Source organism: Capricornis sumatraensis, chromosome 15, assembly GCF_032405125.1.
Source record: "Capricornis sumatraensis isolate serow.1 chromosome 15, serow.2, whole genome shotgun sequence".
Lineage (NCBI taxonomy): Eukaryota > Metazoa > Chordata > Mammalia > Artiodactyla > Bovidae > Capricornis > Capricornis sumatraensis.
In genome coordinates this window covers 81,255,278-81,277,444 of record NC_091083.1, presented here as the reverse complement: position 1 = coordinate 81,277,444, position 22,167 = coordinate 81,255,278, and the positions used below count along the sequence as shown (strand labels likewise).

The 22,167-nt window shown below is 47.4% G+C and overlaps 1 protein-coding gene and 1 non-coding gene across 2 annotated transcripts; both read right to left on the bottom strand.

The window, feature by feature from the left end:
- Positions 1–1,754: 1,754 nt before the first annotated feature.
- On the bottom strand, positions 1,755–14,682 carry RNF114 (ring finger protein 114). The gene is made up of 6 exons (XM_068987204.1): positions 14,537–14,682; positions 10,758–10,908; positions 8,919–9,025; positions 8,488–8,602; positions 4,877–4,984; positions 1,755–3,505 (listed from the first exon to the last, which is right to left on the bottom strand). The coding sequence occupies exons 1-6, from the start codon at positions 14,680–14,682 to the stop codon at positions 3,440–3,442; spliced, it is 693 nt and encodes a 230-aa protein (XP_068843305.1). The 3' UTR covers positions 1,755–3,439.
- LOC138091983 (small nucleolar RNA SNORA70) lies at positions 6,412–6,543 on the bottom strand. Its single transcript, XR_011146003.1, has one exon. It is a non-coding gene; the product is annotated as a small nucleolar RNA SNORA70 (small nucleolar RNA).
- Positions 14,683–22,167: the final 7,485 nt, after the last annotated feature.

Here is a 22,167-nt window from a genome sequence, read left to right as displayed (position 1 = left end):
TCTCACACTGATAAAATACTGTTCCTTGTTCCACAATCCTTATTCAATTGTTAGCAACTGGTCCATTAACACCCTTTAGAGGAACCCCCGTAACATCAAGGACCCAAGCCGGGATCACGCAGCTCTGCAGCTGGTTGCAGCCTCTCTCGTCTTCTTCCAGCTTGACATTTTGGAAGAGGTGGAGCTGTTTCGTAGCCTGCCTCCCAGTTTGGATGAGTTGCCTGACGTTTCCTTACAACGGTCTGTGTGTGCGCGCTCAGTCGTGTCTGACTCTGCGACTCCAAGGATCGTAATCTGCCTGGCTCCTCTGTCCATGGGATTCTCCAGGCAAGAACACTGGAGTGGGTTGCCATTTCCTTCTCCAGGGGATCTTCCTGATCCAGGGATCAAACCCGGGTCTCCTGCATTGGCAGGAGGATTCTTTACTAGTGCCACTTGGAAAGCTGTTTCTTACAATTAAGACTCTAGTCAAATGTTTTTCTGTCGGGACTCTCAGAAGTGCTACATTCTCCACTGTGTCCCATTAAGTCACCCGTGACTCGTCCCATTATCAGTGATATTAATTCTGATCCCTTGGTAAAGGAGGAGTCTGCTAGGTTTCTCCACTGGGAAGTTACTAATTTTCAGTATTTACTTTTACTTATTTTACTGAGCTGTCTTAGTTGTGGCACATAAGATCTTTAGTTGTGGTATTCAAACTCTTAGTTGTGGCGTGTGGGATCTGGTTCCCTGAACAGGGGTCGAACCTGCGCCTCCTGCCTTGGGGCACCAGGGAAGTCCCAAAGTTAGTGACTTTTCCTTTGTAAATAATTTGAGGGGTGATCATTTGAGACCAAACCGTCTAGATGATTTTTATAAGCAGAAAAGGTATCATTAAAGTCTTGCAACCTTTAAGAACTGAGCTTGCCCACCCAATTCTAACCAACAACGGAGTGGCTGCCCTACCCCAGCAGCCAACAGATGTGTTCTAAGACTAGCCCGTCTTATAAGACAGAATTTCCTACACTAGCCTAAGGACGGCTTCCCTGGTGGCTCAGGCGGTGAATAATCTGCCTGCAATCTCTTTGCAACCCCGTGGACCGTAACTCACCAGGCTCCTCATCCACAGGATTCTCCAGGCAAGAATACTGGAGTGGGTTGCCATGCCCTCCTCCAGGGGATCTTCCCGATCCAGGGATGGAACGCGGGTCCCCTGCACCGCAGGTGCCTTCTTTAACTGAGCCGCCAGCGAAGCTGCACAGGCAGAAGGATCCTCCTATGAGCCTCTTTAGCTCAGAAGGGGAAGCACTTTCCAGATGTCCCACAGCCAGAGGCCAAGTGCAGAACCGCGACAGGCCCATGACCTCATACCTCCGCGTGTGGAACCCGCTACTGCGATGTTTCAGGGCTGTTGCTAAGGCACCTGAGGTCTTGTTTCATGGAACAGGGTCACTTCTTGCCTCACTGGAGCTCCCAAACGTGTGTGTCTGTGGTGGAGGACGGTGGGGACAGGGGTGGCAGGGAGGTGGGTCTGTTCTCCAGAGAAGACAGGCTCGGTAAGGCCAGCTGTTGAAGGGTCAGAGCTGATATCAGAGCCAGATGGGACTCCCTCGTGACAGACAAGAACTTCCCCTTAAAAAGCACAACAGTCTTCTGGAGGCTCCCCAAGCCCAGGCTTCAGCAAACTGAGGTTAATAAAAACAGGCATTACAGGGTACCAGTTGGATAAATCATGAGATTTATTTATATTTCACTTTAAAAGCCAGAACATAACAAACGTCACTTTCTGGAAAGTCATCTTATTAGAAATACATGAAGTGCACTTAATACAATGAAATTCGTTTCTTGGTACCATTGTGAGACCACCATCAGGTTCCCTCAAATGAAGGTTTTGTCAAATTTCCCTCTAAACCTAGGCTGAGATGATCTCAATTCAGGGGGATCAAAGCAAACTTTCTCCAGAAATTACAGTGAAGAAGCTGTTAACAACACCCGGACCCTCCCAAGCGACAGCACATTAGAGAAAGTTACTTTGCCCCACAGGACCCGGTCCCTGCCGGTTCCTGAGCACATGCGATCTCAGCGGCAGGGAGGGCGAGGCCCCAGGCAGCGGTGTCCAGGCCCGGAGCCCTGGGTCACCTGCAACTTCAGCCACTAACCAACAAAAATATCCCTATTCAGACAGAAGGTCTAATATGGAAAAATGAACCTAAATAGGGAGTCTTCTGGTCTACCAGAGGTTCTGCTCCTCCAGATGAGACAGCCCATGGCCTTATTTGTTAACATTGGTGAAACAGGGTGAACGTGAAGCTTCTTGAGCTGTTAGCAGAGCAAGTTTCCGGCGGACAGCTTCCACGACCAACTGCTCCCAGAGGTGTGCTGTACCTCCTGACCTGCGGGTCTCGTCAGAGACAGCAGGCGGGGAGGCTGACTGCCCCTAACCCCTCGGCCTCGAAGGCAGGTCTTCACACACTGATTTATGTGTTGAAACCAGTTTTACAAGGAAAAAATTTGTGATAGGAAAGCAACCCTCAGGTTAATCTAAGTTGCCAAATAAGAGATGAAAGAACTAGTACCCACTGGGGCCCCAGAACTTCTTACTCATCTGAGGACCCCTCTTTGTGCTTCGAGGACAAGAATGTAAGCAGGTTCCCAAAGAGAGAGGCAAACAGGAATAAATCATTGGAAAATAACTCGCTGGTTTGAAAAAAATCAGAACCCAAAGCTGTGGCCCTCCCACCTCACTTAAGTTGACCCTTCTCCTTGCTTAGGAATAAATGGAGTTTAAGTTTCCTAAGTCAGAAACACTTCTTTTCACTAAAAATATGTGGTTACACCTTACCCTAAGGCACCATGCAGGCATTTAAAGTTGAACCAGTTAATCCTAAGGGTGTGCAGGAATGGGAGGGAAACAACCTCATCAGAACTTCCAGGATCAGACCATGGTAAGCTCAGGACACCTACTCCCACGGGACTCATGAACCGTTTCCCATGAGGCAACTCCAGCTTCCGGCGGCTGCTGCCAACAGCCAACAAACAGGAACTCACACAGCACGGGAGCAGCTCCATCACCCACGAGACGCCTGACCGCCAGAGCCCACACCGCCCGGGGGCAAGGAGAGGAGACGCTGGTCTCACCTGTGCTATTCATGACCCAGAAAAGGTCCTGGCTGGCTCGGAGGACCTGAAAGATCAACACGGGACAGGACAGGAGGCGCGAGCGTGATGCATGGACGGGGGGCAGCTGGGCTCCCTTCCAGAGACGGGACAGAGGCTCCTCGGGGTGGCTGAGGAGCAGGATGAGAGCAGACGGGAGACAGGCAGGTGAGCGGAGCCCCCAGGGAGGGTGGGCCCGCTCCCTGCGCGAGTGACCCTGCCCAAACACCAGGCCCGCTGCACACTCGGGGGGCGAGTCCCATCCTCCACATGGAGCTGAGGCCGGGTGCAGCCGGGCACCTGCTCACTGGTCGATGATGGAGCGCTGCAGCACTTGGTTCATCATGTCCTCTTCATCCACGTCGTAATCCTGCGGACAACACAGACGCTCAGCAACCATGTGCAGCTGAGGGACTCACTGTGGGGCGGAGAAGGAGGGCGTCTGAGCAGAGCTCTGGAGGAGGGCCAGGGCCCAGCTGCACAGTCTGCAAAGCCAGCTGCCTGACCCTGGGCAGCTGCTTGATTTCCAGGCTGCAGCTGCCTCACCCTGACCGTGAACATGCCCACGGCACCCTCAGACGGGCGGGCACCTGCGTGAAGCCTGGCACAGACCAGGCACTCAGAGCTGGAGTGCCCGGGGTGAAAACAGCCTCTCTGGTTCACTGAGGCAAAGCTATCTACTTTGGCCTGTCTTGGCAACTGTATTCATCTTTAACAAAAAGATGCTCATCTTGCAGTCTGAATTTCAGATACTCTCATTAGGACAAGAGTAAATTACTCTTTAGGACAACTCAGGTAAGAGTCATGCTTTCCATCTTAGGTCCTGAAACACACCATTGAGATGGAATGCTATTCTCAAATCCTAACCTGACACCTACATATGTAAATAAAAGGTTTACCTGAGACAACTAGCTGGATCTGCCACCATAATGCCAAGACAACAGTGTGCCCTTTAAACCACTCAGCTCCAGGGGAAGGGTGCAAACTTGATGACCACGTTTGGCTTTTTTTTTTTAAATTTTTAAATTGAAAAAAAATTTGGCTGCACCAGGTCTTCATTATGGCACACGGAGTATTCAGTTGTGGCATGAGAAATCTAGTTCCTCATCAGGGATCAAACCCAGGCATCCTGCATTGGGAGCATGGAGTCTTAGCCACTGGACTCCCAGGGAAGTCCCAGAGTGTTTGATTTGACCTGAAGTACTTTAAGAAATAAACATGGGACAGTTCAGTTCAGTCGCTCAGTCGTGTCCGACTCTTTGTTACCCCATGAACTTCACATGAAATTCTGCATTTCCAGCTCCTTGGTATCGGGGCAGGAAGGAACCTGGCAACACAGTGCCCGGCTCCGCCCCCATCAGCTGGAGCCGCTGGCAGCATGATGAGTCATATACACTGTCCAGCTTGCGATTCCCCAGGACAATCACTTCCATGACTTGCCGGACCCATGGGCTTCTGGGCTTAAGGATCCCAAACCAGGTTCTGTAACAGCTAGAAGCCATATATGAAAGAAAGTGGATAAAAATCTTGGAAAACATAAAAGGAAGCTCACTGTCTCAGTCTCGATGGCTGGCCAGTTCCCTTCCTTAAACGCCACAGAGCTGTCATTTCAGGGAGCACATCAAGTCAGTGACAAACCCCCCGGGGGCCTGCAGTTCTTGGGTGAGGGGAGGGAGGGAGCCGTGTGGCCTGCCGGGTGCGAGGGGGCGGCCAGGAATCAGCGCCCGGGCTGCAGACTCACCACAAAGGTGTCGTAGGAGAACTGGTGCCGGCGCTGGAGGTGCTCGATGAAGTTGGCGCTGCGGTAGTTGGGGTCTCCCCAGGGCATCGAGGCGCATATGGGACACACCTTCCGACACAGAAGCATGGTGTCAGGGATGGCTTAGGTACTTGGTGCCTGAGCAGACCCCAGCCCTCTGGGGACTGTGTCTGGCCACCTTTCCTCCAGGACAGCTTTCCTGACTCCCGGCGCAGCACCTGGTCACACCCTCAAGGGCACATCCACATCCCGGAAGACATCAATCTCCTAACGGACAGGCAGGGCAGGGTGTGGGTGGAGGGTAAAGGCTTAAGGCATGACACCACCCATTTCTAATCCCCTACTGAGGAGAGAACAGGGTGTCAGTGTGTCAGACCAGGAGGGGCCCAGGAGGGACCCAGACGGAGCCTTCCAACCCAGTAGGCAAAATGATAATAAAAGCACAAAGAAAACCAAGGAAATGACAGGTGAGCAACGTCCCAAGGAAGAAACACAGTCTTACATGCTATTTTTATAAAGTAAATGTTCAGATGAAGGGGTTCAGGGGGAAAAACCTTCACACAAGAGGCTGATTCCGGCTTTGAAGAGTCGGAGGTATTGGAAAAACAAAGAGTACATGGCAAACAGCCAGTCAGTGTGGCTAGACTGGAAAATTCCTGGAGAGAGGCCGAGAGGAGTGGGAACAGGGAGACCAAGGCCTAAGTGGGCTGGATTGGCGATGGCATGTCACCATTTACTTTACAAGGAAGATACGGTGACAGAGGGGGTTGACATGAGAAGAATGTGACATGATGGGCAGCTCCTCGAGTGGAAGAGCTGGTGCTATGGAGCAGAGCACGGTCAGGACCAGAGTCTGAGGAGGAGACTTCCGAAGGGCAGGGCTCAAACACTGACGGTTACGGAGTTCTGCAGGAGGGCAGAATGGGGAGGGGCAGGGGCTTTAAAGAAACAAAGTAATCAGAGGGATTTCAGGAAGACAAAGGAAGGGGGAAAAGGAGAAAACTAAGCTGTAGTATCAGATACCACAGAGGAGTTTAGCAATACCTATCCAGATTATGAATATAGTTAACCTTTGACCAAATTAATCCATATCTAAGACTTTACTAAGAATAATTTTTTTCTTTTGGTCAGAAGTAGAATTTACTGATGGCCTTGACTGAGGAAGGGACAATGCCTTGTCCAGGGGCCTTGATTAGGGATGAAGCTGACCCTAGAGCCATTTGGGATGGGCCTACTTTTCAGCCCCCAGGTTTTCAAATTCATCTGCATTAAACTTAGCAAATCCCTACTTCTTGAAGATATGTATCTTCTGGTGGCCAGGGGAACTTGAGCTTAGCCTTCAAGAGGGCTTCACTCACACGTTCCTTGTTCAGCAGCTTGGTGCAGATGGACATTATGACTTGGCCAATGTGGGCCCAGGCCACTGTGCCTTGAGGCTTTCCAAAGGCACCCTACATCCCAGTCTGGAGCCTAGACTGGGAACAGCATGAGGCCAGACAGGAATGTCCGTGGAAAAAGCCTGTCTCCAAGGTCCCTTAGGGCAACCCATCCAGGCAACAGGTTGCACACACTATCAGGGAGGATGCTGTCTGTGGTCACTGCATGCCAGGCCCCAGAGAAAGGAGCACAGTCGGCTTAACTGGCGTCAGTTCAAGACTTTGCTTCATAGACATAAAAAAATACAGGTGAAGGTATCTCAAAATCCATGGCAGGCTTTTCAAATGCACCATGAAAAACTTCACAACTATAGGAAATAATAATTTAATAAACTATTCGTTATCCCCAATGCCTAGATTTAAGTGTGGCACACTTTCTTCAGCAATAGATGAAGCATTTAAAAATAAGATAAAACAATTCACCCTTAACTCTTTCAGAACAGTCCTAAAAATGTGTTTCCTTTACAATATTACTTATTATCTCACCAATCAATCAACCATGTTTTAGTAGCAATTAATATCCAGTCCTTAGATTTTTAGATACTGTCAGAAGTAACACTGACACTTGTCAATAAGGGACCAGTTAAAATCATGGTACAGACCAGTAATGGAAAACTGGCAGCTCATTGAAAAAAGAATCCGATCCACAGGTACTGACATGAAACCAATGTCAGCGACACTGGTTACAGTGTGCAGAATGCGCTGTCACGGCCATCAAAAGGGGGACAAGAAAAGGAGGACATGCATGAATCATATTTCCGATCAAAAGCTAGCAATGTCCCTGGGTGACACATTTTGTACTTTCCACACACAGAGTGAGCACTACTCAGAGGCCAATGGGCAGCCCACAGAGGTGCCTCTGATGCCCTGAAGGCAGAAGTGGTTTAAGTGCCAGGATACTGCCGGGTTCCAGTACTGATTTTGCATGAACCAGCTTCATCTACTTAGCGTGGGTACCATTTGTAGGCTTCCAGAAATGAGTGCAGGGAAGATGGTGGCAGGAAATGAATTAAAGTATCTCTGTCATTTGATTTAACATCCATTTTAGTTTTCATAATTAGCAACATAGGTAAGTTTACCTGGCTAACTTTAAAATTCAAATGGGTAGTGGGGGCAGGTGGTGGTGGCTGTCTGTCTCTGTGTCTAAGCTCACTTGCTCTTTCAATCAGTAATTAGTTATTAAGAACTGTAACTAAAACATCTTGAAGCAGCAGCTGAAAACTTGGCTTTGGGGTGTAAGATAAACGGGAAAATAGAAATGAAACTAGAGAGAAAGTTGTATTAAGACCCCGTCTGTCAATCATATTAAGAGGGTAGGGTAACACTGCTGAGATGGACCAAATTCGAACTTTTTTTTAAAGAAAACCACGTCAGCCTTGATATTTAAATTAAATGTCAAAGACTGATAAGCACTTTCCTAATACTTCCATCTAAATTCTTTCTCCACAACTATGAAGAAGCTATTCAAACGGAAAACAGTAACTTCATGTAGAAACTTGGCAGACACCAGGAGATCCAAATTAACATTACCAACAGTGGGAGCAACAGAGGTCACTTGACTCCCCTGATGTGTACGCAGAGGACAGAGCACCCACGTGTGTAATCATGAAGAAACAGACAAACCCAAATTGAAGGACAAGCTACAAAACAAGTGGCCCACCCTCTTTAAAAAATGTCAAGGTCATGAAAGAAAGAAAAACTGAGGACTAAAGGGACTTAACATTCAAATATAACACAGATCCAGGATCTGCAGGCTGGGGAAAACTGACTTGAAGGACATTTCAACTGTTAAAATTTAAATGTGAATTGCAGATCGGGTATTGGCGTGTATCAATGTGACAATTCCTGAGTGTGAAAATTAAAACACACAAAAAATGTGGTTTTCTAAGAAGGTACACTTCTTCCTAGGAGATACGTGTTGCAGTATTTAGGGGCAAAGGATCACGGTATCTGTAATCTACTCTCAAATGGCTAGCACAAAATATGTATACAGAGTATGGTTAAGCGAATACGGTAAAATCTTAATCTGTGAGTCCAGGTGAAGGGTACATTAGAGTTCATTAACTAATCCTGTAACTTTTTGTAAAGTCTGACTTTTCCCCCATAAGAATTTAAACAACAAAACCCACAAAACAAAAAAACTCAAGTTTCTCTTACCACAGATTTGGTGTCCGTGCTATGGGATAACTTGCAGTGTTCCACAAGTCCTTCTTGATCAAAATTCTTCTCAGGACAGTAAGGACAAGGGAAAGTGTACCGGTTTGGGACACTTCTGGAAGATGAAGGCAGGAAAAAAGAAGAAACTTCTCTGTGGGCACCTTTCCACATAATTTCAACCACTGGCCCCTCCCCAAAGTAGCAAAGTTCACTCAATGCGTTAGGACAGGGATTCTGGTGATCACTTCTGAGTCAGGTCAAATGTTTTGAAAGTAACAGTCTAGCCCGCATTTGAAGTGAACATGCGAGTCCTCCATAACCACCCGAAAACAAAAACTTACACCAGCTTTAGCCAGCCTAACAACTACACCTCTGTTTTCCAAAACTCATGAAGACAGACATCGACCGGAGAGAGTGACAGAACCATTTACCTTGGCTGACGAGACGCGTCCTTGGTGGTGGCCTTCACACCTTCCATGATGTAATTCTGGTATTTGGAACAGGTAGCCACATGTGCCCGGATCTTGGACAGGAAGAACTTAGGTGGGAAGGATCAGAGCCCACAAGTTAGCTGGGATCTTGTACCGAATCCAACACAGTGCCAAAGCAAAGGCAAGATGTAAACTAGACCTATACTGCCCTGGGGAGGCAAAGAACCTCACGAGACTCCTGGCTCCACTGAAGGGACTGAAACTCTGACTTTTTGCAGGGTTTCTCTTAGTATCAAGGCGGATGTTTTACTTGAGCAAACCAGGATATCTGCTTCCACTTTAAAATCACTCTTTGAGAGATTTGTTTCATTCATGGTATGCTCTCTGCTCACAGAGACACTCCAAACCCAGTGAAGTGTCTAAAGTTTTCTACCCCAGCACTTAAAATTAGTCTCCTTTCAGCATGCCAAGAACCATATTCTAAGTGCAGCAGAGACAAGTGATGATTTACATAAAAGGGATAAAGGCCAGTAATCCTAGTTAAATAATAATATTCTGTCAACAGATTGTGATAAATGAAATTACCAAAAAAAAGAAAAATCAGATTCTGAATTCTACCTAATTAATAAAATCTAGTCTTTGCAAGACAGAAGGACAAAATTTTACTTCAATATCTTGAGTTTCTAAATCAAAAGAAACTGGAAAGAAAAATATGTTTCAGTACTTGCACTCTGGCTTATCATGATGCTTCTGTCTTATCGCTAGCTGAAGAACTTGACTTCAAGCTGCCAGTCAAAGAGCTCCAGGTTAAAGGGGATGGGAACTAGCTCTACTCAGAACTATGGCCACTGTGTACCCGTAGCGCCAAATCCTCTGAAAGGAGGAAGGGTAAAGGGACACCCAGTCCATGCCTGCTCTCACTAAGGTTTAAACTGAAGAGACTGACATGCAAGAGTGTCCGGTGAGTCATGGAGTGAAAGAAGTTTTCAAAAGTGCAAAGAAGTTGTAGAAATACATATTATAGTAGGATCCTATTTTGTAAAAATCCTACATCAGTTTATATAAAACCCACACCTGTGTCAGAGAGCAGGAAAATGTTTTGCAGCCTTCTAAACTGAACTATTTTTAAAAAGGTAATCTCTGGAGTGGGGAACAAGCCTACATTAATTTATATTTTTGTGCTGTCAGGAATTAATGAAATCACAATTATTTAAAACCCAGTAATTCTGTATATATCACTTTTGAAAATAATAGTATTTCTCCTGTGCAGTTATAATTATTTTAAAATAAATATTCTTGACTCTAATATGGTCATACAAAAAAAGAACATGGATGCATTTCAAATACTGGACACTGCTATTATCAAATGTCCTCATACTGACCTTTGTACTATAATTCCTCCTTGCCAAATGCTGAATAAGTTTTACATCTGTAGTAAAATACATCACAAAATTTCCCCTCAAACTCACTGCAGCAGGTAACTTTGAGGCATTGACTTCATTTCATACTTTAAAAAATGGAGAAATATCACTCTGTCATATTCTAATTAAATTTGTGTATGCTGCTTTGGGAAAAATGGGTCTTACAGAAAAAAAATGGGATAACTGATTTCTATGGTTTTCAAAGCTAAGCTATGTAATATGCTAAACCAATTCTTTAAAAGAAAAAAACCAAACCACACAACCAATCAGGTTACCAAAATGCAATAGCACGGCCACGGCCAGCCAGCATGCACACGTGCTGCTCGCCACTCAGCCACGCGCTAAGTTCCGAAACAAGGCGGCAAGCCTGTGCTGCCCGTCTTACAGAGGCCGACTGCTCCGCCCCACTCCCACATACATTTTTACGGCAGCCGTGGCAGGAAGTCTCTGTGCTCTCAATCTGCCGCTCGAGCTCCACGGCTCGGACGCCAGGCGCCAGAGCGCTGCGACACACGCCACAGACAGGCTTCTTCGGCTTCAGACATTCCTGCAGGCATGCAGAGCAAAAGCTAGAACAAGACATACAGAGAACCTGCGTCATGCATTGTGAAGACAAGACAACAAAAATGGATAAACTTTTCAAAATGACATCAATGGAAAATGAATTAAAAACTACTCGATCTCTGCTCTCTATTCAGTCCTTCTGGCCAAGAAGAATGGTGGCGGTAAGGTAGGGGGAGGCGGGCAGTGTTCCTTGCAAAGGACACACAGGTCCAACGACAGAAATGAACACAAACTACCACGACACATGGCAGAAGGTGCCATGGCACAGTCTTCAGTCCTTAGCCCTGGCCACCGAGGGATTCTGCTGGGCTTTCCCGAACTTCAGCTTCTCTTCTGTGAAGTGGAGACCGCAGTGCCTGCCTCGAGAATCTAGGGAGGATGGGTTACGTACAGTGGACTCTGAGGACAGTGTCTAGCACGTATGAAATGCACCATAAACAGGAGCAGCCATCAACAGAGGTGAATGCAAAGCGCTGTGGAAACACAGTCAAGAGCAGCCAGCTGTAACCTGAGAAAGACAGCAGTGGTTAGACTGCAGACAGCATACACGAAAGAGCTTAGAAGAGTTCAGTGGCAGAGGAGGGGAAGAATATTCCAGGCCCCTAGATTTCTATTTCTTTACATGCATTGTGCATGTTTACCACTCTGCCTCATAAGCCCCAGGTACTTAAAGCAAGGTATCAACCACACCAAAATCGAGTTTTAGAAAAATAATTCTGGGATTAGCATGGACAATAGAGTTGTCAGTTTTAAATTTTTTTTTTTTCAGATGAGAAAAGAAACCAAATAGATGGCCAAAGGCAAGAGATCATGAGGGCCTGACTGAGGCAATAAAGAATTCAGGAAATGATTTGGGGATGGATTCAGGAGGACTTGGCAATTTACTAAATTTGGAAAAGAAAAGAAGTTAAAGATGACCAACTTTCTGTATATCTGAAGCCTAGACTGGTGGTGATGCTGAGATAAGGTACAGAAAAAGAAGGAATAATGAGGCATGAAAGTACCCCAGCTGCATTTGCAACCTCAGAGATCTAAGGCAAGATAGCAAGATCTGCCAGGAAGAGCTCTGGATATGTAATCCAAGGTAATCTGCACGTTTGTTTTGTTTTTTACTGTCTCTAACATTTTTCTCCTTTTTGTCCTTTAGCTAGACGTCAATGCTGCTTTTTATAGCTGTGACTCAGAGATCAATGTTCACAAGCCACTCTGTGCCTGTCACGCCTAACAAACAAGCCTGCTTTTAAATGGCCCCTGTATCTTGGACGGGCTTCCCTGGTGGCTCAGTGGTAAAGAATCTGCCTGCCAATCCAGGAGACACAGGTTCGATCCCTGGGTTGGGAAGATCACCTAGAGAAGGAAATGGCAACTCACTCCAGTATTCTTGCCTGGGAAACCCCATGGATGAGGCGCCTGGCAGGCTACAGTCTATACGGTCGCAGAGTCGCAAAGGACTTAGAGAGTGAACAGTGTTGGTCTGGCTTTCAGTTTCCATTTCCTACTGATGGGCCTTTTTCAGTCTTCTAGATGCCCCACCCTTCCTGTCATAATTCTCCGCAGACAAGTCGTCCTGGGCACCCAGCCACCTGCCAGCCTCCAGCTGTTCCACTAATGTGGAGAGGGATGTAAAAGTCAGGGCTTGAAACAAGTTTTGTAAGAACCCAATGCCCCGTGCGGCTAGAGCTGCAGTGATGCTGTTTTCAAGCACAAGAGCTAGCAAAAAGCAACCAGGCAGAGCAAAACACACTTGGTGGGAGTTAAGGGAGATGTGGGGGCCCTCACAGAGTTCCTGCCATCTGTTTTGAATCAGCATCGAACTGATGAACACGTGGAGCTAGTGTGGCGAGTATAGACAAGAGCCAAGGTTTGCATATCAGTACTGTCCCTTGACCTCTGACCTTGGAAAGGTCCACCTGGCTCAAGGAAACCTCAAATTTTGCTGCTCTTTAGTTGGTAACCTGGGCTGGGTCAAGCCTATTTATAAGCGTTAAATGTAAATTAAATCCAGTGAAGTAATCCAAAATTAGGTAACCCTAATGAGGGCTGATTCACAGAGAAGAGAATTCAACTGGAAAGCTACCTAGGGGCAACTCAACTCTCACAAAGTGTGCCTTCACCAGTTTCTTAGTTTGTGCGGCCTTTACCCGATCACTCCCCCATCCCCCACTCACACGGGCTTTATCTCTGTGATACTTTCCCAGTGGACAATGAGTTTGACTGACAAGAGTCTGAACACCGCTAGTACTTATTTATCATCAATTCAGTGGACTGTGAACTTTGAGGGCAGAATCACCTTGTTTCTTAGGATGTTCGCCAACCTGGCACATAGTGTGTATACAAGTATTTTTAGCTAGTTGAATATAAGATTGGAAGATGGTTGCTCAAACACTACACTGGGCACTTGGGACAGAAAGAGGTGCAAAACACTGCCCTCATGAGCCCTAAGTTTTGCTCTTTGAAAAGCAGGAGAAGGAGTGCCCCGGAGAGAAGCAGGGAGGTAACTGAAATGGGGAGACTGACAAGGGAGGTTACTAGAACTGGGCGTTGAAGTCTGGAAAGGATTTGGAGCGGTGACAGGAGAGGGGCTGAAGGGCCAAGACTTCCAGGCTAACCCAACTGCAAGCAGGAACACCCTGAAGCTGGAAATAGCGTCCGGGTGGCTGAGGAGCCCTTGCCAGGCAAACAGACACCCGGTCCATCGGGGAAGGGCAGGTAATGGTGAGCCAGCCCTGAGGGAGCCTCGGTGCCCTCACCTGCAAAATGGCTGCCACGTCTCTGCTCCCACAGGACTGCTTCAGGAGCAAGAACGCCCAGCAGGCGCCTTCTGTGCCTCCTGACCAGCGGAGGGGTCCTAACACCAACCCCAAGCGATGCCCGCGGTGATAAGCGCTGCGGGAGGCCACAGAGCAAAATCCAACCCCCAGCGGCAAAAGGCGACAATTCTTTCCACTCAGCCGTTTGGCGGGTCTGATGGAGCAAGGCTTCCATTCAAATCTGGCCAGCCTCAAAGCCCACCCCAGAGCCTATTACTGCACATTCTCACACAAGCTCCTTCCGTCCTCACAAGCATTCTACTAGCAGCATGGAGGCTCTGAATTTCAAACACAGCGCAACACGCCCCGCACGCCTGCGGGAATGCGGACCACCGCTACCTGCCAGCCCCCGACCTCCTCCCCGTGAAGGGCAGACGGGTCAGGTCTCCTTCAGGACTCCCCCTTTGCCCTTTTGGTCCAGTCGAGCGTGTCTCCAACCTCCGAGCTCACTGAACTGGCGGGCAGAGCCGGACACAGGACACGGCATACCTGAGGGGCCACGGGCAGCCTGTTCGCGGGGACCCGGCGGGGCTCGGGCTCCACCAAGCCCCCAGCAGGGCGCCACTCCGCCATCACGCGTCGGAGGGGGCCCGGGACACAGCGGACGCTCAACCGAAAAGCCGGACGCTGGGGAGGAAGCGGGGCGGAAGAGAAGAGCGCCCCGCCGACGTCCACGGGCCCCCGGGAGCCCCGCGGAGACGGGCCTCGAGGCCAGGCCTCCCGCTCCCGCCGGAGACGCTTCCTGCTGGGGCCTCACTCCTCAGCTCCATTTTCCTCCCCTCTGCCCTCCACCACCCCTATCGGGCCCCAGCCCGCCACTTACACGTGTCCGCAGGGCACCTGCACCGGCTTCTCGTACACCTCCAGGCACACGGGACACGTGAAGCGGCCCAGGGGGTCGGCCTCCGCCGCGGGTCCTGCCAGCTGCGCACCACCATCACGGGCCTGGGGCTGCGCCTGCGCCGCCATCTTGCCGCCGCGGAGCGCCGCGCCTCAGCGGCCGCTGAACAGGCGAAGGGGCGGAGCGAGAGCGGTGAGGGCCGCTCGGGGCGGGGCTTATGGAACGTATGCCGGGATGGGGGCGGGGCCAGCGGGTTGGCCACGCCTCCCGGCCCCTCGGATGCTAGGGAAAAGGGCAGACCCGATCCAGAGACTGGTATGAGGGGAGGAGGGTTTGTGCTTCAGACACTTTTGCCCCAAATTTAAATGGTTGTTACCATTGCTTAATATTTACGTATGCAGTATTCTTTAATCTTTCTCTTCAGTCGAGTTTCAGCAAACAAATTTTACAGGGAGATTTGATATCACTCCCAAGCTACAAATAGAAAATCAACACCACTGATTTCCACAAGGCACGGGGAACAAATACGATAGAAACTGTATAGTCTTATGAATTCGTGCCGGATACAGTTGACGTAGAAAAGGGAGATTAAGCGTGATTAGAGAGGTGTTGAAGACAGGCTATCACCACATTGAGACTTCCTAGTGAAAGCAGAAGTGATAAAATTACTTAGTATTGTCTTCATGTGCCTCCTGGCCACGGGGTCCAACTCTAGCTCTGTAGAAGATGGGGAGCCTGGGGTTTGGAGAGAGAGACTAAACCTCGATCTTGAAAGAAGCAGGACTAGAACCCAGGCGTTCTGAATCTCATCTTCCTTTACTTCCCACTGTACCCAGCTGGCTCTCATATACAGCCTGTTATAACGGAAGCTACTTTTTTTTTTAAGGCCGGCTTTGCTAACAGGTCTATGCGGTTTTCTTAACCAGGAAAGTCAATGAACAATTAAACTCTATCCTGTAAGGCCACAGAGGCCTCACAGTAAGGAGTCTGCACAAGACAAATAAATCAGTTTGCTAAACCAGGTTAACTGAATGCAAATTTGCGCCTCATTTGGGCCATTCCCAGTCCTCTGGATTGATTCTGCTTGACCTGCTGGAAGCAGGAGGACTATTTTTAACTAGCCATGTGGGCCATCTTTTCACTAACCAGTAACTTGGTGTGTAGGCAGCAGCCCAAGAGAGCCAATGCTTCCATTTTACCATTTCTTTTTCTTGTTCCGATGACAAGCACTGTGCTTCTGATATCTCTCCGGCCCAAAAGTGCCGTCTCCCCGTCAGGAATGGGGGTGCTTCTGTGGCAGCAGAGATGTGTTGTAGGTGTTTATAAGCTTTTGTCTTGGCCTTGTAACTGCCGCCAGACTGTGCTGTGAGCAGGGAGGGTGGTGAGGGAAGGGGAGTCCCAGACTCGGGCTTCAGATCCACTGAGCACCTCCAGTTTGAGCTCTTGAAATCAACTTTCCATAAATTCATACATACCTTACCTGCCTCTTGAGAAACCTGTACAATTAGAGCTGGGTATGGAACAACGGACTGGTTCAAAATTGGGAAAGGAGTACATCAAGGCTGTATAGTGTTACTCTGCTTATTTAACATATGCAGAGTACATCATGTGAAATGCTGGGCTGGATGAAGCACAAGCTGGAATCAATATTGCCGGGAGAAATATCAATAACCTCAGATGTGCAAATGATACCACCCTAATGGCAGAAAGCAAAGAGGAACTAAAGAATCTCCTGATGAAGGTGAAAGAGGAGAGTGAAAAAGCTGGCTTAAAACTCCACATTCAGAAAATGAAGATCATGGCATCTGGTCCCATCACTTCATGGCAAAAAGGGGAAAAATGGAAACGGTGACAGACGCTATTTTCTGGGCCCCAAGATCACTGAGGACAGTGACTGCAGCCATGAACTTAAAAGATGCTTTACTCCTTGGAAGAAAAGCTATTACAAACCTAGACAGAGTATTAAAAAGCAGAGACATTATTTTGCTGACAAAGGTCTGTATAGTAAAAGCTATGGTTTTTCCAGTAGTCATGTACGGATGTGAGAGTTGGACCATAACGAAGGCTGAGCACCAGAGAACTGATGCTTTTGAACTGTGGTGCTGGAGAAGACTCTTGAGAGTCCCTTGGACAGCAAGGAGATCCAACCAGTCAATCCTAAAGGAAATCGACCCTGAGTATTCAGTGGAAGGACTGATGCTGAAGGTGAAGCTCCAATACTTTGGCCACCTGATGTGAAGAGCTGACTCATTGGAAAAGCCTCTGATTCTGGGAAAGGTTGAAGGCAGGAGAAGGGGGTGACCGAGGATGAGACGGTTGGATGGCATCACCGACTCAATGGACATGAATTTGAGCAAGCTCCGGGAGGTAGTGAAGGACAGGGAAGCCTGGTGTGTCTGCAGTCCATGGGGTCGAAGAGAGCTGGACACGACTGAGTGACTGAACTACAACAGTGAAAGAGAAGAGGACAGGGTTGAAATAATAGTATATTAATAGTGAGCTTTGGGGCGCTTATTGTTCTAAGCACTGTCCATGAATCCTCACAGCAAGCTATGACAGTTTCTACTATTTGCATTTTGTGTGTGTGCTTAGTCTCGTCCAACTCTGAGACCCCATGGACTGTAGCCCACCAGGCTCCTCTGTGCATGGGATTTCCCAGGCAAGAACACTGGAGTGGGTTGCCATTTCCTCCTTCAGGGAATCTTCCTGACCCAGGCATAGAACCAGCGTCTCCTGTGTCTCCTGCCTCAGCAGGGGAATTCTTTACCACTGAGCTATCTGGGAAGCCAATTTGCATTTTACAATCATGCAAATAGACGCACAGAGGTATTAAATCACCTTTTAACACAGATGGAACACAGGAGTCAGGATTTTCCCCAGCAATCCAGTGGCTAAACTTCTAATGCGGCGGGACCAAGGGGAACTAAAGGCCCATATGCCACAGGGTGGGGCTAAAATTTTTTAAAAGTAAAAAACAACCACAAAGGAGTGCCAGTTGCTCTCAAACTCTAGTGTACATCGCAGTCACCTGGGGGGGATTCTGAAAATAAGAGTTGCTGGGGGCAGCCACCCAGAGTTTCGAATTCAGCTGGTCAGTAAATCTAGAGCGTGGCCCAAGGATCTGCCTTTCTAACATTTTCTCCAGGTGGTGCGGGTGCTGCTGGTAGGGGCTGCACTTTGCGAACCATTAACCTACATTTATCGGAGAAGGCAACGGCAGCCCACTCCAGTACTCTTGTCTGGAAAATCCCATGGATGGAGGAGCCTGGTGGGCTGCAGTCCATGGGGTCGCTAAGAGTTGGACATGACTGAGTGACTTCCCTTTCACTTTTCACTTTCATGCATTGGAGAAGGAAATGGCAACCCACTCCAGTGTTCTTGCCTGGAGAATCCCAGGGACGGGGGAGCCTGGTGGGCTGCCGTCTATGGGGTCGCACAGAGTCGGACACGACTGAAGCGACTTAGCAGCAGCAGCAGCAGCAGCCTACATTATACCCCACACCCCGCCCCAGTCAATGTTTCTGTTGTTGCTCACTTGTGTCCGACTCTTTGGGACCCCATGGACTCATGGGACCCCATAGTCCACGAGGCTCCTCTGTCCATGGGATTTTCCAAGCAAGAGTACTAGAGTGGGTTGTCATTTTCCTCCTTCAGGGGATCTTCCTGACCCAGAGTTCAAACCCGTGTCTCTTATGTCTTCTATGCTGGCAGGCGGCTTCTTTACCACCGAGGCAGCTGAGAGTCTAGCACAGGTGGTTCCTAGCCCTCAAATCAAGTAACTCTCAGAGTCTTATCTCTCAACCTCAGGTCACATGTAAAATGTATTTATTACTATGCTTATCTAAAGTAGGTAGAACTTACACCATTATGCATTTCTACATTTATTAATCTATGGGTAGGTAATTTCATCTCAATGTCAGCAGTTCTTCAAGACTGCCAAATTGCTAACAGAAAGCTGTAGGAATTCCCACGTGCACCACTAGGGGGCAAACGAGTATTTCACAGGCTCGCCACACCTGGCCCAACTAGGTGGAACAAGGCTTCCCTTGTTCTTAAATCTTCCCAGTTGCTTAAATGTTGACTACTCCTATCCCTTATAGCTTACTCATGGCAAATAGATGGGGAAAAAATGGAAACAGTGACAGACTTTATTTTCTTAGGCTCCAAAATCACTGTGGATGGTGACCGCAGCCATGAAATTAAAGATGCTTGCTCCTTGGAAGAAAAGCTATGACAAACCTAGACAGAGTATTAAAAAGCAGAGACATCACTTTGCTACAAAGGTCTGTCTAGTCAAAACTATAGTGTTTCCAGTAGTCATGTATGGATGTGAGAGCTGGACCATAGAGAAGGCTGAGCACCAGAGAATTGATGCTTTTGAACTGTAGTGCTGGAGAAGACTCTTGAGAGTCCCTTGGACAGCAAGGAGATCAAACCAGTCAATCCTAAAGGAAATCGACCCTGAATATTCAGTGGAAGGACTGATGCTGAAGCTGAAGCTCCAATACTTTGGCCATCTGATGCGAAGAACTGACCCACTGAAAAAGACCCTGATGCTGGGAAACATTGAAGGCAGGAGATGACAGAGGATGAGATGGTTGGATGGCATCACCGACTCAACGGACATGCATTTGAGCAAACTCCAGGAGACAGTGAGGGACAGGGAACTCTGACATACTGCAGTCCATGGGGTCGCAGAGAGTCAGACATGACTGAGCAACTGAACAGCAACAACTTAGGATGGAAATAAAAACCAAAAAGGAAAAAAATACTGGAAAAAAAAAAACAACACAGTCTTGGATTGCAAGGACTTTTAACATGAGTGACACTGGCATGTAAATGTCTATTTAACCAATAACTTCTGTGTGTCAGGTATCCTGAGAGGTGGTGGAATTTGGGCAGTGAATGATTCAGCTATAAAAAGGAAAGACACAGGAGGATGACCGCATGAAAAGGCTGCTTCCAGAATATTGTTGTTCATCAGTCACTCCACCAGCTCACCACTTTTGCACAGCAGTTTGCAGTTTGTATTATATCAAGCCATGTAATGAAGTACAAACAACATTAACCCAGCAAGATCTGATAATGACTATAACTGAAAAGTAGATATTATGGTTGCCCCTGGGAATATCTATTCTACTTTCTGTCTCTTTGAATTTGCCTATAATAGGCATTTCTGGTAAGTGGAATCAAACAATGTTTGTCCTTCTGTGACTTGCTTCTTTCACTTAGCACAGTGTTTTCAAGGTTAATTCATGGTGTAGCATTCATCAGAACTTCATTCCTTTTTAATGGCTGAATAATATCCCATTGTGTGGAAATACCACGTTTTGTATATCCACTCATAAGTTGATAGACACTTGGGGCCTCCCTGGTGGCTCAGACTGCAATGTGGGAAACCGGGTTCGATCCCTGGGTCGGGAATATCTGGAGGACATGGCTACCCACTCCAGTATTCTTGCCTGGAGAATTCCATCGACAGAGGAGCCTGGCAGGCTACAGTCCACGGGGTTGCAAAGAGTCAGACACATTTATCGACTAAACACTTTCACTTGGGTTGTTTCCACTTTATTGTTGTTGTTGATTTCTTTTTGGCTGCATCACGTGGCATGCGGGATCTTAGTTCCCTGACCAGGGATCAAACCTGTGTTCCTGCAGTGGAAGCAGAGTCCTAACCACTCAAACTCCAGGGAATTCCTTTTTTTTTTTTTTAACAGTGGTGTCATTTCTCATAGGCTCCCTTTGTTGACAGAACTAGGAAGTATATATATACATATATATACATATATATATTTTTTTAAGTGGGGGCTACTCTCTAATGGTGATCCACAAGCTTCTGCTTGCTGGGGTTTCTCTTGTTGTGGAGCACAGGCCCTAGTAGTGTGGAGCACAGGCCCTAGTGTGGAGCACAGGCTTCAGTAGTTGTGGCGAATGGGCTCAGATGCCCCGTGCCATGTGGAATCCTCCCATACCAGGGATCGGACCCGTGTTCCCCGCATTGGCAGGCAGATTCTGTTCTTAACCACTGGCCCGCCAGGGAAATCCCTGGGAAGTATGTTTACATATGGTGTTTATAATTGAGAAATTTCACGTAGAAAGCTGGATCTCTAGCTTCTCCTAAGAAACCTGAATGCCTGATCACGATAAGCTGGAAAACTGGCGATAATCAGCTGGCAGATGGTAGGGGTTCCACAACATTTGTTTTCTCAGTTAAGTATTTATTGCATGCCTACTGCGGGCCAGGTACTAGGTTGTATGACAGTTCTTCTAATTTCTGGCACTATGTAGTATGAGACAATAGTACTCTAGTAGCTAGTTACACCCACTGTATATACTTGTAGGCAGTGGAATTTCAGCAGTCTTCACTTTTAACTGCTTTCTTCCCTCCAGCTGGAAGGAAAGCTGGATACCCTTACATGTCCAAAGCCCATGCCACCTCCTCCTTGGGGCTGTCCCCAGTGTGCCATCTCTGACATCACTTCTCCATTCTCTAAGCTCTTTGTCCTTCTCACAACATTCATCACCTTCTCTCCTGAATCACTGGTTTTCAGTTCAGAAATGCCACTCCAGTGCTCTTGCCTGGAAGATCCCATGGACAGAGGAGCGTGCTAGGCTACAGTCCACGGGGTCGCAAAGAGTCGGACACGACTGAGGGACTTCATCATCTTTCTTTCTTTACTCCTAACTTATTAATCTTCTCTTTCTGGTAAGGAGACGGTACACTCTTTGAGGGCAAGCACTGTATCTGTCTTTCTTGGGTCTATGTCCTTAAATCTAACATCAGTCCTGACACATTGTAGGCATTCGATGAAAATTTCAGTTAAAAACAGTTGCTGTTGAACTCTCTGATGGGTACAGCGTAGTGTAGCATGGCATGGAGTAGTAATATAATTGTAAGCAAAACAGACATAGTAGTTTTGTCCTCAGAGTTAACTGACTTCTACGGGAGAAAGATATTCATAAAATCATATAATTTGTATTTGTAGACTGATTTGAAAAACATGATCTCTATTTGCATTATTGTCCCCAGTTGGCTTCATGCATACACACCCTTAGAAAATATATAGTGTTGGTTGATGTTGTGTTTTCCATTTCAGAGTATTGCTCTCTTTTTTCCTTCCAAAATATATCTTGCAGAGTTATGTAGGGTTACATCACCCTTTTAAAGTGATAGATAGTAGTCATTAGTGTGGCTACACCATTCCCCAATGAAGGGCACTTAGAAAGTTTCTGGGTTTTGTTTTTGTGTTACAAACAATAATGCAACAGGTCATTTTGTGCACTTCTGCTTTTTCTCTGGTAGATTCCAGGAAATCAAAGTCGTGGGTCACAGGCTTGCTTTTCTTTTTCATTTTTTGTTCTACGCATGCCTATGTCATTAGAATTCATACAGCACTTTTGTGATTTAAAAAATACGCTAAAAAATAGAAAGAAGTAGGTAGATGGTTCATGTTGCTGGCTTTTAGAAAGCAGAGGTGCCTGATCACTGTCACATGACTGTTACATAATCCGCTAACCATTATGTAATAAAATCTGCAAAGGATGCTCCTGCGATTACACGTCACCAAGCAGAGAAATCTCAGGCCTCCAGCCCTGCTTTCAAGATGAGAAAT